General features: G+C 33.4%; 3 protein-coding genes across 3 annotated transcripts; 1 reads left to right on the top strand and 2 right to left on the bottom strand.

Moving 5' to 3' along the window:
• Positions 1-7,025: 7,025 nt before the first annotated feature.
• LOC112024346 (uncharacterized) lies at positions 7,026-8,553 on the top strand. Its single transcript, XM_024056983.2, has 5 exons — positions 7,026-7,401; positions 7,507-7,597; positions 7,713-7,783; positions 7,946-8,002; positions 8,127-8,553. Exons 1-5 carry the CDS (start codon positions 7,282-7,284, stop codon positions 8,292-8,294), a joined length of 507 nt encoding a protein of 168 aa, XP_023912751.1. The 5' UTR covers positions 7,026-7,281; the 3' UTR covers positions 8,295-8,553.
• Positions 8,554-10,625: 2,072 nt separating this feature from the next.
• On the bottom strand, positions 10,626-11,649 carry LOC112039490 (uncharacterized). The gene is made up of 2 exons (XM_065777506.1): positions 10,954-11,649; positions 10,626-10,865 (listed from the first exon to the last, which is right to left on the bottom strand). Exons 1-2 carry the CDS (start codon positions 11,647-11,649, stop codon positions 10,626-10,628), a joined length of 936 nt encoding a protein of 311 aa, XP_065633578.1.
• Positions 11,650-11,736: 87 nt separating this feature from the next.
• Positions 11,737-14,963, bottom strand: LOC136069233 (L10-interacting MYB domain-containing protein-like). The gene is made up of 4 exons (XM_065777535.1): positions 14,900-14,963; positions 14,737-14,782; positions 12,571-12,921; positions 11,737-12,479 (listed from the first exon to the last, which is right to left on the bottom strand). The coding sequence occupies exons 3-4, from the start codon at positions 12,919-12,921 to the stop codon at positions 12,189-12,191; spliced, it is 642 nt and encodes a 213-aa protein (XP_065633607.1). The 5' UTR covers positions 14,737-14,782; positions 14,900-14,963; the 3' UTR covers positions 11,737-12,188.
• Positions 14,964-15,874: the final 911 nt, after the last annotated feature.

Raw genomic sequence — 15,874 nt, 5'->3', positions numbered from 1 at the left:
TAGAAAAAGATATTCAGAATGATTACAAATATTTTATTTTAGAAAAAAAATTACTATAGCATGGCCTATATTCACATTGAGATTTATTGTAATAATACTCTTTAAATGTTTGTATAAAAAAAAGTGTTATATCGATAATATTTTCACAACAAATTTTAAGTCGAAAGTTGTTATTATTTTCATTTGAATCTACTATTAAAATTTTTTTTTTAATCATAAACAATTTATCACATAAAATTCGTTAGAAAAATTTGGTATACATAGCATTTCTACGGTATAAACGACATTCTCACTTGAGAAAAACTTATATCCCTTCCCAATTATATTTCCTTGAAACTTGGGCTAGGCCTCTTCGCAAGCTTGGTTATTGGGTAGGCCCCTTTAAACAAGGTCCTTATTGTGGTATACTCTATGGTTATGGATCCCTTTATGTTTTGACTCCTGTGTTGAGATTCTTTGGGCCAACACTTTTAACTTGGCCCCTAAAGATTTGGCTTATTACCAATTTAATGTGGCCCGATGTTTGAAAGTATTATCAAAATTAAAAAAAAAGGAAAACGAAAAAATAAATTATAAAATAATACATTAATATAATCTTCCATTAATGAAAACTACGATTTTAATTAAGAAAGTTCTTTCTGTTCAATAGTTGCCTACTTTATCTTTACATTTGGATTAGCCAAAGTAATGCGGAGTAGATTAACCCTAACTTTCAAAAGTTAGCAATGTTATTTATTTATTTGATCTATCCATTCAATTACCCCACCCCCATGTTTGATCTATCTATTCAATTATGAATCTTAAATTATAGTGTTTATGAACAGTTTTTTTTGTCTCAATTTTGTTTACAAATAATTTGATATTTAGTTTTTTATTATTTTAAAATTAGCTTTTAAGTTTTACACCATATATTTAATTGTAGAGCAATGTTTATTACACGCACTTTCGTACACACATATAAAAAAACAACTAGGCTGTGACTTGAAGTCATAAAAAAGCAATTGAAACTGTAACTTGAAAATCGTGACTTCAAGTCACTTTTCAATTGCCTTTTCATGTGCGTGTAACAATATGTGTATTATAGTTTTTATCCTTTTATATAAATTACTAAAAATTATACTTTTTTTTAATAAATACTATGTAAATAAGTTGTTTCTAAATGCACTCTAGTATCAACCATAGTATAAGATTCCATTTTTCATTTTTATAGTTGGGCAGTTTTATTATTATTGTGGGGGGTAAAAACTGAGAGCCACTTAACGGGCCTGGAGTACCGGGTTAAGAAGTATCATATTTCCGAAAAGATATAGTTGGGTAGGAACAGCCCATTTGAAGGCAAAAAGCCCAGAAGTAGAGGGGGAGTACTGTCCAAAGAGACCACCACGTGTCCGAAGACGTCTCACTCCTCGGCCACAAATAGTCTTGATCAAACAAACGTGAGGAAAGTCCACACAATCTTCCCAGCGATCTCAATGATAACGATAAGTTCTGGGTAGGTCTGGGGATGATCAGAACAATAAGATACCTAAAGGAAAAGCTGCCACCACCGTATTTAATCCGCTGCAACAGCTTTTCTGGCCGCATTTATGTGGAGAAGACCCCTGAACAGTGCAACCTCAGCTACCGCCACTCACCAAGAACTAAAGCAGACACCTGACGTGACGTGCACTTGAGTGGATACGCAGATGAAGAACAGGTGGACGGTGGAGATGATAGGAGAGGATGCAATATAAAGAAGAAGGGTCCCTAATAAGAGGAGGGGGAAAAAGAGAGAGAAAAAAGAGAGAAAAACTTGATTGTACCTCTGAATGTTGTAATCACTGTTCACTCAATAAAACACCTCTTCGAACATTCATTCATGGAGTGTGTTGAGCATTATTTCATGTTATCCTCACTGCAAGTAATCTAGCCCACCACCGTCTACTCCATAACCAGCCCAGCTCTTTCGCCCACTCTCTACAAATTCATTGTTCTGGGTTCGTTGGGCCTTTAACCCATATCCTTTGGGCTTGGGCTACAAAAACAGACCCTACAATTATTATTTTAAAAACTAAAATATGAAAAATGATACATTATATAAACCAAATTTAGGTTTTTTTCTTTGGTAAACCAAATTTAGGTTGTGCTCAGTACAAAAGACCCTACTTCTGTCACATAATCTCATCCCAAACTTAACAACGTTAAGATTATAAAATAATAAACCAAAAACAAAAAAACCTGACACTAGAAGTATCTTGTCAGGAAAAATAAAATAAAATAAACACCTAGCCAAAGTCAATAAATTTATATAATAATTGTAGGGTTGGTATTTGTGGCCCAAGCCCAAAGACAATTAATTTGTAGAGTATGGGTGAAAGAGCTAGATTAAGTATGAGATTGATAACAACAAATCACAGCTTTCAAACACAAGCTAACATTAATTTGCACGTAAACTTTGATAATTCGAAGAGCTACACTATTTTGTTTTCTGATGAACAAAAATCTTAGGGTTACAACCAAGTTTCATCCCTCCCCTTCTCTTGTTAGGAGCTTCCTTTTTTATATAGTCACTCTTGCCCTCATCTCCATCGACCGCGTGTTCCTCATCCATGAGTTTGTTGAAGTACATATCACGTCAGGCATCTTCTTTTAGCTCTGTGTGAGTGGCGGTAGGTTAGGATGCACTGTTCAGGGGTCTTCTTCACATAAATGCGATCAGAAAAGTTGTTGTAGTGCATTAAATACGGGGGCAGCAGCTTTCCCCTTAGATATTTCTCCATCCTTATCGTTCCATAGCATGCTCAAAGCTTATCTTGATCAAGTGGAGTCCTCGGAAGGTCATTCTGGCCTTTCATACATTCAATTGATCTATGATATGGCGTCAGAGGATTACAACCTCTTCGGACAAGAGATATCCTCTTCGGACTGTGATAATTCTTCCTCTTGAGGGTCCCACTTTCAGCCGGGCTCTGCCTTTTCCATCTTCCTCTTCTCTGTCGCAAAATAGCCCTGCTATGGTCCTTCGGCCCATCACGTTGGGCCGGGCCCCTTTTCCCCCACAATAATGCTAATAAATACCACCAATATTATTTTAACAAAAATATAAAATAATGCAATAAATATAAAAAAACTAATTACAATTTGTTTATATATAAAAATTGACATGTTAATTTTTTTTTTATATAAACAAGAGTAAAATGTGTAGTACTTATCATCTCAACTACCCTAAAGAAAAAAAAAATCATACACCAATGGTGTACCATTGTGATCCTCAAAAGTCCAGTGTTAATTTCACTCCTAGCAAAGAAAATATACCAAGAGTCTAAAATGTATTGAACATTTTGTCTAAACATAGTTTCTGATACTCATTTTTCTCCTCTCTCACGATGATTAGAGGCCAAGTTTGAGTTTATTAGTTTAAGGATCAAGTTGGTTAGTTTTGAAAAATTGTAGACTTGACTTACATTAGCTCAAACGTCTAGGTGTTAATTGTATTTTACCCAAAAAATTAAATAAAATTTGTACTCCTCTATCCCAATTTATTTGTTCTCTATTCCATTTTAAGATGTCCCAAAAAATTATCATATTTTTAAAAATAAAACTCATTAATTTACTAATATTTCTCTTATATCCCTACAATTTAGTTCTATAGCTGCATTTCCAATATTCTTTTTTGGTTATGATTTCTCGGTTCTGCTCCTCCTCCTCTGTTCCTTGCTTCTCAAATTGATAACAGTGGTTGGCATTAGCAAAAACAATGGGCGCATTAGAGTTGATTGAAGTTTCTCTAGCTCTTCTTTGTTGGTTGACAGGGATGTGAATTAACCAAGGTCAACCGTTGGAATCTCTACCAATAGAAGATCTAAGTCTTTGTTGTCCCATCATTATGAATATAATTGGTCTAAAAGTTCTTTGCCATTGATGATTAGCTCTTAAGCAATTCCCTGTAGCGTCTCTGCCTTGTTTGGAGAGGCAGATTTTGACATATACATATGGGGAAAGTTGGGTATGAAGGTAATGTTGAGGGTGGGTTGCAGTATGAACTATGTATTCTTAAGAGCAAAAGGCTTTTTGTACTTGTAAATGAGTTTTGAAATGTGAAATTTTCATTTTTTTTAAGTCAGTATCCCCATTGTGTTCTGTACTTGCAAATTTATAGAAAATAAAACTTTATATTCCATACCTCACATTTTAAAAATATTGATGGTAAAAAATTTAGGTGTTTCACATATAAAATGATTTACATATTATTGACTGTATTATAAATAGTTTCTATATTTGAAATTATATTGTTATTCAATGTAACGACAAGATATTGGGGTAAAGGTAAGGCGATTTAACATAATCCTTTCAAAACTTTGTAACATAATTCCTCTAAAATCTTATAAAAAATGGAGTTTTGTACACTAAATATGAATATAATATCAATAAATTATTATCTAATATAATAGCAAGCACGTGACACGGAGTCTTTTGGCTAAATATTGCCAAAATTAAAACATTTTTGTATTATAGGTACTGTTTGAAGTTTTTTGGCAAAATGAGGAGAGAGGTTGAATTTCGGCAACAGCGTTGCCGAAATTCAAGAAAAATGAGGAGAGAGAATGAGAAAATTGGAGGAGAGAGAAAAACTCGAATTACGGCAATGGTATTGCCGTAATTCCTCTGCCCAATCTGCCCAGGTTTGTGCGTGTGAGGAGTGCAATGTATGAGTGCCAAAAAAAAAAAAATCCCACAATTTCGGCAATACCATTGCCGAAATTGTGGGGAATTTTTTTTTTTTTTTTTTTAAATTTGTGGCAATGGTATTTCGGCAATACCATTGCCACAATTGTGGGGAATTTTTTTTTTTTTTAATTTGTGCAATGGTATTTCGGCAATTGAAACAATTTCGGCAATGCGATTGCCACAATTGAAAAAAAAAAAAAAACCCACAATTGGGAAAAAAAAAAAAAACAAAACAAAAAAACAAAAATTTCCCCAATTTTGGCAATACGATTGCCGAGTGGGAAAATTTTTCCCACAATTTCGGCAATGGTATTTCCGAAATTGGTTGGGTTTTTTTTTTTTTTTTTTTTTTTTTTTTTTTTTTTACTAATTGTGGCAATGGTGTTGCGGAATTTCGGCAATAGGAAAAGATAAGTTTTTCTTTTGGCAATGTCATTGTTCCATTTGAAAAAAAAAAAAAAAATTCCTAATACCGTTTGGAAAAAAAAATTTATTTTATTTTTTTTTTCAATTGTGGCAATTGAAACAATTTCGGCAATGCGATTGCCACAATTGAAAAAAAAACCCACAATTTAAAAAAAAAAAAAAAATTTCCCCACAATTGTGGCAATGGTATTGCCGAAATACCATTGCCACAAATTTTTTTTTTAAAAAAAAAAAATTCCCCACAATTGTGGCAATGGTATTGCCGAAATACCATTGCCACAAATTAAAAAAAAAAAAAAAATTCCCCACAATTTCGGCAATGGTATTGCCGAAATTGTGGGATTTTTTTTTGGGGGCACTCACACATTGCACTCCTCACACGCACAAACCCGAGCAGATTGGGCAGAGGAATTACGGCAATACCATTGCCGTAATTCGAGTTTTTCTCTCTCCTCCAATTTTCTCATTCTCTCTCCTCTTTTTCTTGAATTTCGGCAACGCTGTTACCGAAATTCAACCTCTCTCCTCATTTTGCCAAAAAACTTCAAACAGTACTTATAATGCAAAAATGTTTTAATTTTGGCAATATTTAGCCAAAAGACTCCGTGACACGTGCTTTCCCTAGTAGTGCTAATAATACCACCAATATTATTTTAACAAAAATTATAAACTAATGCAATAAATATATAAAAAAAAAAAGTTAATTAAAATTTGTTTATATTTAAAAATTGACATATTAATTTTTTAAATAAACAAAAGTAAAATGTGTAGTAGTTATTCAGCCAAAAAAGGGAAAAAAAAAGTGTAGTAGTTATCATCTTAACTCCCCCAAAGAAAAAAAAAATCATACACCAACGGCGCACCATCGTAATCCACAAAAGTTCAGTGTTAATTCCACTCCTTCCTTGTAAAGAAAATATCCCAAGGGTCTAAAATGTCTTAAATATTCTGCCTAAACATAGCTTCTGTTACTCATTTTTCTTCTATCTCATGATGATTAGAGACCAAGTTTGAGTTTATCAGTTTGAGAATCAAGTTAGTTAGTTTTGAAAAATTGTAGACCTGACTTATATTAACTCAAACCTCAAGATGTTAACTATATTTTATCCAAAAAAAAAATTTAATTAAAATTTGTATTATATTAAATTTTTGACATATTAAATTTCTTGTTTATAAACATAAATAAAAAAATCATACGCGGCTACGCCAGTGACAAGCCATCGAAAAATTCACAAAAGTCCAATGCTAATTCCCTAGCAAAGGAAATATCCTAGGAATCAAAAGTCTCTCAAAGTTTCTCTTTAGATATACTTTTCGTTACTCATTTTTCTTCCCTCTCACGCTAATCAAAGACCAAGTTTGGTTTTATCAATTTAATGATCAAGTTGATCAACTAAAAAAAAAAAAAAAAAAAAAATTCCCAAACCTGACATACATTAACCCAAATCTCAAAATATTAACTGAATTTTATCTTGTATTATATTTAAAAATTGTCATATAGTAAAATTTGTAGGAGTAGTTATCAATTATCATCATTAAGTGTGTATTTAGTAAAAATTAGTTTTGTCAACTTATTTTACTATTTAATTTATTTTTGCTATTATTTATAGACCTCATTATATTTTTTGGTACTATTTATATATCCCACTATATTACTTCAAATAACTTTTATTTTTATCTACAGAACTTTTAATAATAAAAAAAATACTAATTTCAGCAAAATAAACTAATCCAAAATTGATCTTAAAAAAAAAAAAACCAATGGCGTGCCGTCGTAAATTCACAGAAGTCGAGTGCTAATTCCGCTCCTTCACAAAAGAAAATATCCCGGGCTGAATCTAAAATCTCTCGAAGTTTCTTTCGTAACGTACTTTTACTCTTCTCTCCCTTACAGCAGCCCTTATTCCGTCTCGTCCTAGATATTTTCCTCTCTCTCTAAAGCCATCTCTCTCTCTCTCTCTTTCTCTCTCTCTTAAAAACTCACCACCTTTGCTTTCTTTTCTTTCTTGTTCTTCTTCTCTCTAAGGTTTAAATCACTCCACACGCCACACCAACCTTTGTTTTTTTTTTTTTTTTTTTAAGAGATCCGTTAATTCGGTTACTTTTTTCAGTCGTAAAAGCTATTCGTGTATTCGTGGATCCGGGTTAATGGATCGGGAAGGAGGAGGATCCAACGGTGGATCTTCCTTCTCGTACTACTCCGTCCTCGGAATTCGCAAAGACGCTTCCTTCTCCGATGTCCGCTCCGCCTATCGTAAACTCGCTCTGGTCAGTCGGCCCCCTTAAACGCCACCGTTTTCTTTCCCTCCCCAAAACGCTGTCGTTTTCGTTTTTTGTTTTTTGATTTGTTTTGTGTTTTTTTTTTTTTTTTAGAAGTGGCACCCGGACAGGTGGGCACGGAACTCCGGTGCGGCGACGGCGGAGGCCAAGCGTCGGTTTCAGCAAATCCAAGAGGCTTACTCCGGTAACTTTATCATACCCTCCCAAAAAAAAAAAAAAAGAAAAAAAGAAACGGTGTCGTTGAAATTTCCGTTATAATGTGCTGACGTGGAGATTTAACGGACGTTAAATTGTAACAGTGTTATCAGACGAGGCAAAGAGGTCAATGTACGACGTGGGACTCTACAATCCTCTGGAGGACGAAGACGAAGTACGTATCTTTTGATTTTTTTTTTTTTTTTTTGAATTCTTCCAAGGTAAAACGATGTCGTCTGGTTTTGTGCGCGGTAAAATTATTGCCTTGGAAATATCATTATACTTTAATTTTGTTTTACCTTTTTGCCCATGATGATTTTTTTTTTTTTTAATGCAGGATTTTTGTGATTTTATGCAAGAGATGTTGTCCATGATGAACAACGTGAAGGACGAGGTAGCATTTATTTATTTATTTATTTACATTTACATTTTATAAAAATTAAATGTGTGTGTGTGTTTTTTTTTAATAATAAAATATTGTGAGGGTATAATGGTAATTTTGCGGTTTTTAATAATAGGGGGACAGTTTTGAGGACCTGCAGAGGATGTTTACGGAGATGGTCGGTGGAGATGGGATGACGACGATGATGGGGTTTGACATCAACGAGGATCCAACGGTCACGAAGAAGGCACGTGTCAGTCAATCAAAGGGTAACGCGGCAAAGCGCAGCAACTCTCGCTGTTAGTGCAATGTACCGGATCATAAGGGATCCTAATTCTAAATTCTAAATTCCAAAATTCATCCCCCTTTCAAATATGTACTAATTTAGTGTTAAGATCTCATTGTGTTTGGGGAATATTTTGGGGGGGTTTACTTTAGGAGTGTAATTTAATTTCCTTTGGTTGTTTTAGGAATTTTAATTTTAAAAAAACATAGAAGGTGAAGTTTGGGATGGAACATGTGGGTGTTTTTTTAAAATAAATGAAACTTCGCCTTTCATTTTATTATGAATCTTGAGATGGGATTTGTTTTTTTTTTTTTTTTTTTTTTTTTTTTTTTGGTATTATTTTAGTCGCTTTCTTGTTGAAGTATCCAAAATTGGCGATAAAGCACGCATTTTTTATTATGTCGGGTTGTGATGGAATTGTCAAAAAATGGCATATACTGACATGTAAAATGCGACAAGTGATAAATAATGCCCACTCGGTGAATTATGTGGCATGTGATTTTGTACGTGTAGGTACATGTAGACAGTTGTGGGTTGTGCCCCATGCAAAACTAACGTCACACATAATGGGTTTGTTTGAATAGCACTTATTGTTGCTGAAAGTTGATAAAAATTAATTGTTGCTGAAAACACTGTAGCAAAATAATTTTTAAATGTATGAATAGTGTTGTGGGACTCACTTTTAATATTAAATAGTGTGTAAACAGTGCATAAACAGTATACGTACAGTAAAATTTTGCCTCCAAAGTCAACAAGTGCGGCCCAAAAAAAAAAAAAAAAAAAAAAAAAGAAAACGCAGAAGTGTTTTTGCCTCCAAAGTCAACAAGTGCGGCCCAAAAAAAAAAAAAGAGAAAACGCAAAAGTGAAAACGTGCTGTGACTAACCGATTGCCACAATAATGGGCCATCTAATATTTGGTGGGGCATGTTATGTGTGTATGATAAATTGATAAGTGGTTGGTGACAAAGTTGAAGGGTGTGCAATTTCACGCATTTTTAAGTCTAGGACTCTAGGCTATAATTTTGTCTGCTTTAGTTTAGTGTTATTTTTCAATGTTAAATAGTAAGGGAATCAGTCTTGATTTACTTAATTGTGTGATCATAGTAGTCGCAAATTATGCATATGCAATTCTTAAACATGGAAGTAGTCGCAAATTATGCATATGCATATGCAAACAGGGTGAGTTTGGTTCAGCTTTTTGTAAAAGTGCATAATGAAAAAGTGGAGTTTTTAAAAAGTGCATAATGAAAAAGTGCATTTTCAAAAAGCTGAGTGTTTGGTAACAGCTGTTAAAAAGTGCTTTTTGAAAAAGCTGAGTGTTTGGCTAACATTTATAAAAGTGGCATTTTGAGGGGTAAATTACAAAAAAGGACAATGTATATATAAAGGAGTTTATTTTATACTTTTTTTTGATTTTTTTTTATGTGAGTTTATTTCATACTTATTAATAAACTACTTCATATAATAATAATAAATATATTATTGGTATTATTTTAATAATGTTTGGGCTATTTTTATTTTTAGTTTCATAATTATTTGTTATTACCATTAATGACTTCTTATTAATATTAATTAAAACTAAATAATTTTCATCATCATGAAACTCAAAATGAAAATGTAAAAAGATGATAAAATATACACCAATAATCTAGGTTTAAATTGTACTACATAAAAATGTAAAAAGATATAAAATACATATCATTAACCCAAGTTTAAATTGTACAACACAAAAATATAAAAAAGATAATAAAATACATACTAATAACCCAAGTTTAAATTGTACTACATGATATTATAAAATAAAATAAAAAGACAACTACTAATTATTATCTCCCCAAATGGAATTAGCAATTGAATCACGAAGAACCACCATCGCAGGGTCTGTTAAAGATCCTGTGTTCTGCTCACACCTGCTACCTGCTTCACTATTATGTTCTCTTTAGAAATTGAAGCTCGATTGGCGTTTATGAAGCTCCTATCATCCCTATCATTTAGTCTAACAAAATTATGAAGAGCCATAGTAGCAGATACAATAAGTATTTGGATATGGAATGGAAAAGATGGCATGTTTCTGATAATTCTCCATTTATTCTTCCACACACCAAAAGTGCCCTCAATCACACATCGAAGAGATGAGTGAGCATAATTAAATTTTTCATGTCTAGTTCTAGGGTTTCCACTCTCCTTCGAAAGTCTTGAAGATGGTATGATATCCCTTTGTATGGTGCCAAATAGCCTTTCATCATTGGATATCCAGAATCAACTACATAATATTTCCCTAGAAAAAAAAATTCAATTGTATTAAACACACACACAAGGTGTCATTATAATGAACAATTGATTAACCAATTACAAACCTGGTGGTGGGTGTGGAAAGTTGTTACTTTGTTTACTAATAGCATCAAGAAAAATGTGGGTGTCGTGTGCTGCACCTTCCCATCCAGGCAAAACAAATGTGAATAACATATCAAAGTCACATGCAGCCATTACATTTTGAGTTGGATATCCCTTTCTTCCAAAGTATGGAATGGACTTCTCAGTAGGTACAATCGCTACCACATGTGTGCCATCAATTGCACCAATGCAATCCTAATAAAAACATTAATAGTTTTTAGTTCCACATGACAATTATCTTATAGACAATAACATTTATTTAAATATACAATAGTACACATACTTTGAAATGTGGCCAATAAATTGGATGGTCTTGTATTTTGGTTGGAACTTCACTAAACGTTGGATCCGAAGGCTTTACATATGCAGCTGCAAACCGAGCACCTAACAAAGTGACCATCTTCTCAAAATGTCTACTTATGGTTTCACCCGAATGCTGAAATATTTCTTGAACCATTCGGTTACATGTTCCATGACCAAGTATCAGTAAACAGATTGCCACTGACTCTTCTAATCTTATATTCCTTGAATGTTGAAGTCCATAGTCATGTTGTAAAACTTGACACAAATTTTGAAACACCTCCTTTTTCATTCTAAACATGTTGTAACACAATGTCTCATTACCTTTCATACAACGTCTCACCCAAGCCCACCCTGTTTGTTCAGAATCATAACAAGGAGTCTTATTAATGTATTTATTGAAATATGTCACAACTGCTTCACAAGTAACTGCCACAAGCTGGTAAAACTCCTCATCAGAATCGTCGTTACTATCATCATCATCATCAGAATCACTATCACTATCATCATCACTGTTACTACTCTCATCATCATCATCATCATTGTTATCACCATCATTATTATTGTCAACAATGTTATAATCACCACCATCATTATCATCACAGTAATTTCTGTAATCCCCATCCATTAATAGTTCCATAAAATGGCCACTCTCATGAGTACCATTATAATCATCCATATTGGTTTACGCTACACAACAAAGTAACAAATAATCAACCATTGGTAATACTTAATATAAATTAACATAATAATCAACAAAGTAACAAAAGGCAACAATAGGTCCCAATTCAAAATATCATGCTGAAATATTGTATTACACATATAGAAGTCCAAAACTAATACTAAATATCACATAACATAGTTTAAAGTTAATACAACATAGCATACTTAATAAAGCTAATATTAGTCATAAGCTGTGACACATAAGGTTGGTCACTTCCTGTTTTCCCTACAAATCATTTCTTGTAGCCACTCCAGCTGTGACTCTGGCTCCTTGAAAGCTAGGAACATCTCCCTACGTGACCTTTTTAGTAAGACAATGGAAGCTTGAATCGCAAACTTACTATCTACTCCAGGAAGTGTTCTCACAATCGCCATGACATTATCAATTGAACTTGGTGACTCTTGAGAAGTACCTTCCTGCCTATTCTGACATACAGTTATTAATTGACTAATACGATTGTCCAACATTGCCGCTCCTCCTATCTTCTTCTTTTTCTACTGTGAGGGTATTGATTCACTAGTTCGCTTTTGTCCTGAACTACGTGATTGACTAGTATGTCCTTGCTGCAAACTATCAATGTCTAAACTCATGTCACATCGATCATCCTTAAATTCGGAGCTACCATCTGAATCACCAGCACCCTCTTGTGGCATTGTTGGAGGGAGTGTATTTGAAGAAGGGGTCCATGCAGCTACTCCAGTTGCTGCAACATCCCTAAACATTATATCAAGTTCATCTAGATTCTGTGGACCTTTCTCTCGAAATTTTCTAGCTTTGGGTAATTCCTACAAAATGTAATTGTAATTTCACTCAGATAACAATAATATAAAAAAACTATCTCCAACTAACTACATATAAATAAAATACTCAACTCACCTCCAACTTCCGCGTCCACCAATCATCAGGAGCACGAATCGTTCCCCTCTCTGCATCCCAACCTAAACCTGTGTCAAGATTCCTCAATTGTTCCCACACTCTCCAGTCACCTTTTAATACATCCCACCTACTTTTTAATTGACCCCTATCATAGTTTTGACCGGTCTCATCACAAAATTTGGTCACTAGAGTAGTCCAACCTTTGGTACTAAAGGCAGCACCTTTTGATCTATTCCCAAGTTGAATCTGTTCCACACAAAGCTTACAAAAAGTAGTTGTCCAGCTTGGATTAATATCCCATAATGCTCTAGCCTTTTTTTCCTCAGGGTTGGAAGTGGTGTTTTTACCCATCTATAAAGTTAACCAACCATAAGAAATGCAAAAAATAGAATTCATAATTTAGCAATTACAAATATTTAACGCTGAATTAAAATATAAAAAATCTCACAGCAGCCAAGGTTGAACTAAAAAATAGTAAATGGAAAATAAGCAAACAATGTTTGGATATACGTTAAACTAGCAGTGTTTAAAACCATAAAAACAAACCATAAAAACTAGCAGTGTTTTTAATTTAATCAGATCACTATTAATAAAAACCCCATGACTATCCTGACAACAACTACATATTGTCTTTTCTCTCCTCTGATTTTCAGACCCCAAACCCAAACTGTTAAATTCCAATCAACAAAAACAAATAACTAAACAAGTATTAGCAGAATCAAACTAAACAAGTATTACCCCAAACCCAAAATGATTACCCTGACAACAACTACATATTGTCTTTTTTTTTTTTTTTTTTTGAGGCAAACTTACACCTATTGGAAATAGATATATCTGTTATAGTGAATAGATATGTCCACGCCAAAAGATTGATACAACCTTACCAACAAACTGAATCCTATCTAACTTAACAATTCCAAAGATTGTGAAGTAATACAATACCATCCATCAAATGAAGTTTATTGAAGTGGGAAAAATTCATCTAAAAAGCGTGATGCACTTCTAAGAAACTTGACAAAAATTAAGATTGTATCCATCAACTTCTAAAACAAATTTATACAACACCGGATAGAAACCACTTAAAAGAAACTATAAAGAGCTTCTTCTTCTTTTTTTCTCTCTTTAATATTGAAGAATGATGTACAATATGATCAAATTAAGACTCTATTTGCATCCATATAAGATATTATATAACTCAACCCAAATATAAGTGTTTAAAGCCTATAGGGATTCTCTATAAAATAATTTATTTTACTGGTCTCATAGAATGCAATAGGAATAATAATTTTGTAGCCATAAGCAGAGGTGCATAAATCATAATTGCTCATCCATCCCCCATAAAATTCATTAATTTATACATACACGGATAAATGCTACAGTGTATATAAACATGTTAACCACGGTGAACATGAATGTGAAACATATGTCAAAGTAATAACATGAAGTAACATCCTTTTATCACTGACATAATCCTTATGGAAAAAAGGACTAAAACTTTGCACAATAACTGAAAAGGAAAAAAAATTTAAAGCAACAAAAAAAAAATAAAAATTGAACAAAACTGAAACCAATAAGTTAGCAGTCCTTTTTTGCTTAGTTTTTTTCTACAAATAAAACTAAGTTCAAGTGCTTTCAAAGAAACTAACTATCACTACTTGATATAAAAAGAAATCAGAAACCTTGATATCAAAGACATGTACCTCACCATCTTTGTCTAAGCATGTAGCACTGAAAAAAAAATTACAAAGCATGTAGCACTAAAAATTACAAAGAATTTTTCCCTAAGCATTGCACGAGAGATTACAAAGCATTTTACAGCCAACAGAAAAGCATTTTACAAAGAATTCTACAACCAACAGAAAAGCATTTTACAAAGCATTTTACAGATTACAAAGAATTTTTCCCTAGAATTACAAAGCATCCACAAAAGAAAAATTCCCCAAAGCACTGTTACAAAGCATTTTTCCCTAAGCATGTAGCACTATCATCATCAATGTTACAGAGCATCCACAAAAGAAAAAAAAATTACAAAGCATGTAGCACTAAAAATTTTTTAGTACCCGGCAAGAAATTACAAAGCATGTAGCACTGAAAATTTTTTAGCTAAAATTTTTTTTCCCACACTCGGTTAAAAAAAAAAAAAAAAATTCAGATCAGTGTTGGTACCTGGTATTTTGGTAGCAGATCGGTGTTCTTGGTAGCAGATCGGTACCTGGTATTTTGGTAGCAGATCGGTGTTAAAAAAAAACACTTCAGTGCAAGAAAGATGGATGAGATGAGCTAATGCCAGAAGAAGAGGAAAGAGGAAGAAGGTTCACGGCTCACTTACCACGGAGAGGGCAGAGCAGAGAAGAGATGAGCGTGAGAGTGAGAGAGCTGAGGGCACGGCAGAGCAGAGAAGAGACGAGAGAAAGCGTGAAGTGTGAGAACTGAGGTATATATATTGCAAGGGTAATTTGGTAAACAGGCAGACCTAACGGATACATATGCGCGTTTGCCTTTGCTTATGGACCTCTGATGCTCCATATTGTTGCGCGTTCATAGATTATTTTTTGCCTTGGCCCAAAACGCAACTTTTTCCAAAAAGTTGCGTTTTGGGCTGAGCCAAACGCAAAAAACTGTCTCAGCATTTTACAAATGCGCATAAATGGTAAAAGTGGGCTCTAAAAGCCCAACCAAACGGGCACTTACATGTATAATGCGTGTGCACGTGTTTTTTATTTTTCATTTTATTTTAATTTTATGGGTAGCTAGCTAGCTTTTAACATTTTGTAAAAATAATCTATTTATAATGTTTTATGATGAAATCAAGTACATTGTTTGGGTCTCTTCAAAAAAAAAAAAAAAGTACATTATTTGGGTAGGTTCTAGTTAACTTAACTGGTAAAATCTCTGATAGTTGAATAAAAAATTTAAAGTTCAATCCCACCTACACAAAAAATCTAGGGTTTGTATCAGATTTTTCAATAGAGAACTGGTACAAAGTACTGCTTTTTTCACAAACTAGTCTATCAAAGCATTGCTGGATGCTGGCACCTATACAGTGGTGCCACACTTTCTGGGGAATATTGTAGCCTTTATTCTTCTTGTTGCTTCAAGTGGCATGCTTCTCCCTCTCTTTATAAAGAAATTTCATTGATGAGTTGTTTGATTGCTAAGCCCAAGCTAGTTTGGGATGGTTTAATTGGTTGATTGAGCCCTTTAGAATTTGGAAAAAAAAAAATGAAAAAAGAGTGACTTTAAAGCTATGTTTTGCAAGTTGTTATGGGCAAAATTGGAGTAAGTGGGTCGAAATCTTCTATCC

The sequence above is a fragment of the Quercus suber genome, unplaced genomic scaffold (assembly GCF_002906115.3).
Source record: "Quercus suber isolate HL8 unplaced genomic scaffold, Cork oak 2.0 scaffold_157, whole genome shotgun sequence".
In the NCBI taxonomy this organism is placed as follows: domain Eukaryota; kingdom Viridiplantae; phylum Streptophyta; class Magnoliopsida; order Fagales; family Fagaceae; genus Quercus; species Quercus suber.
The sequence above is the reverse complement of the archived record's forward strand: the minus strand, read 5'-3'. Positions and strand labels throughout refer to the sequence as shown.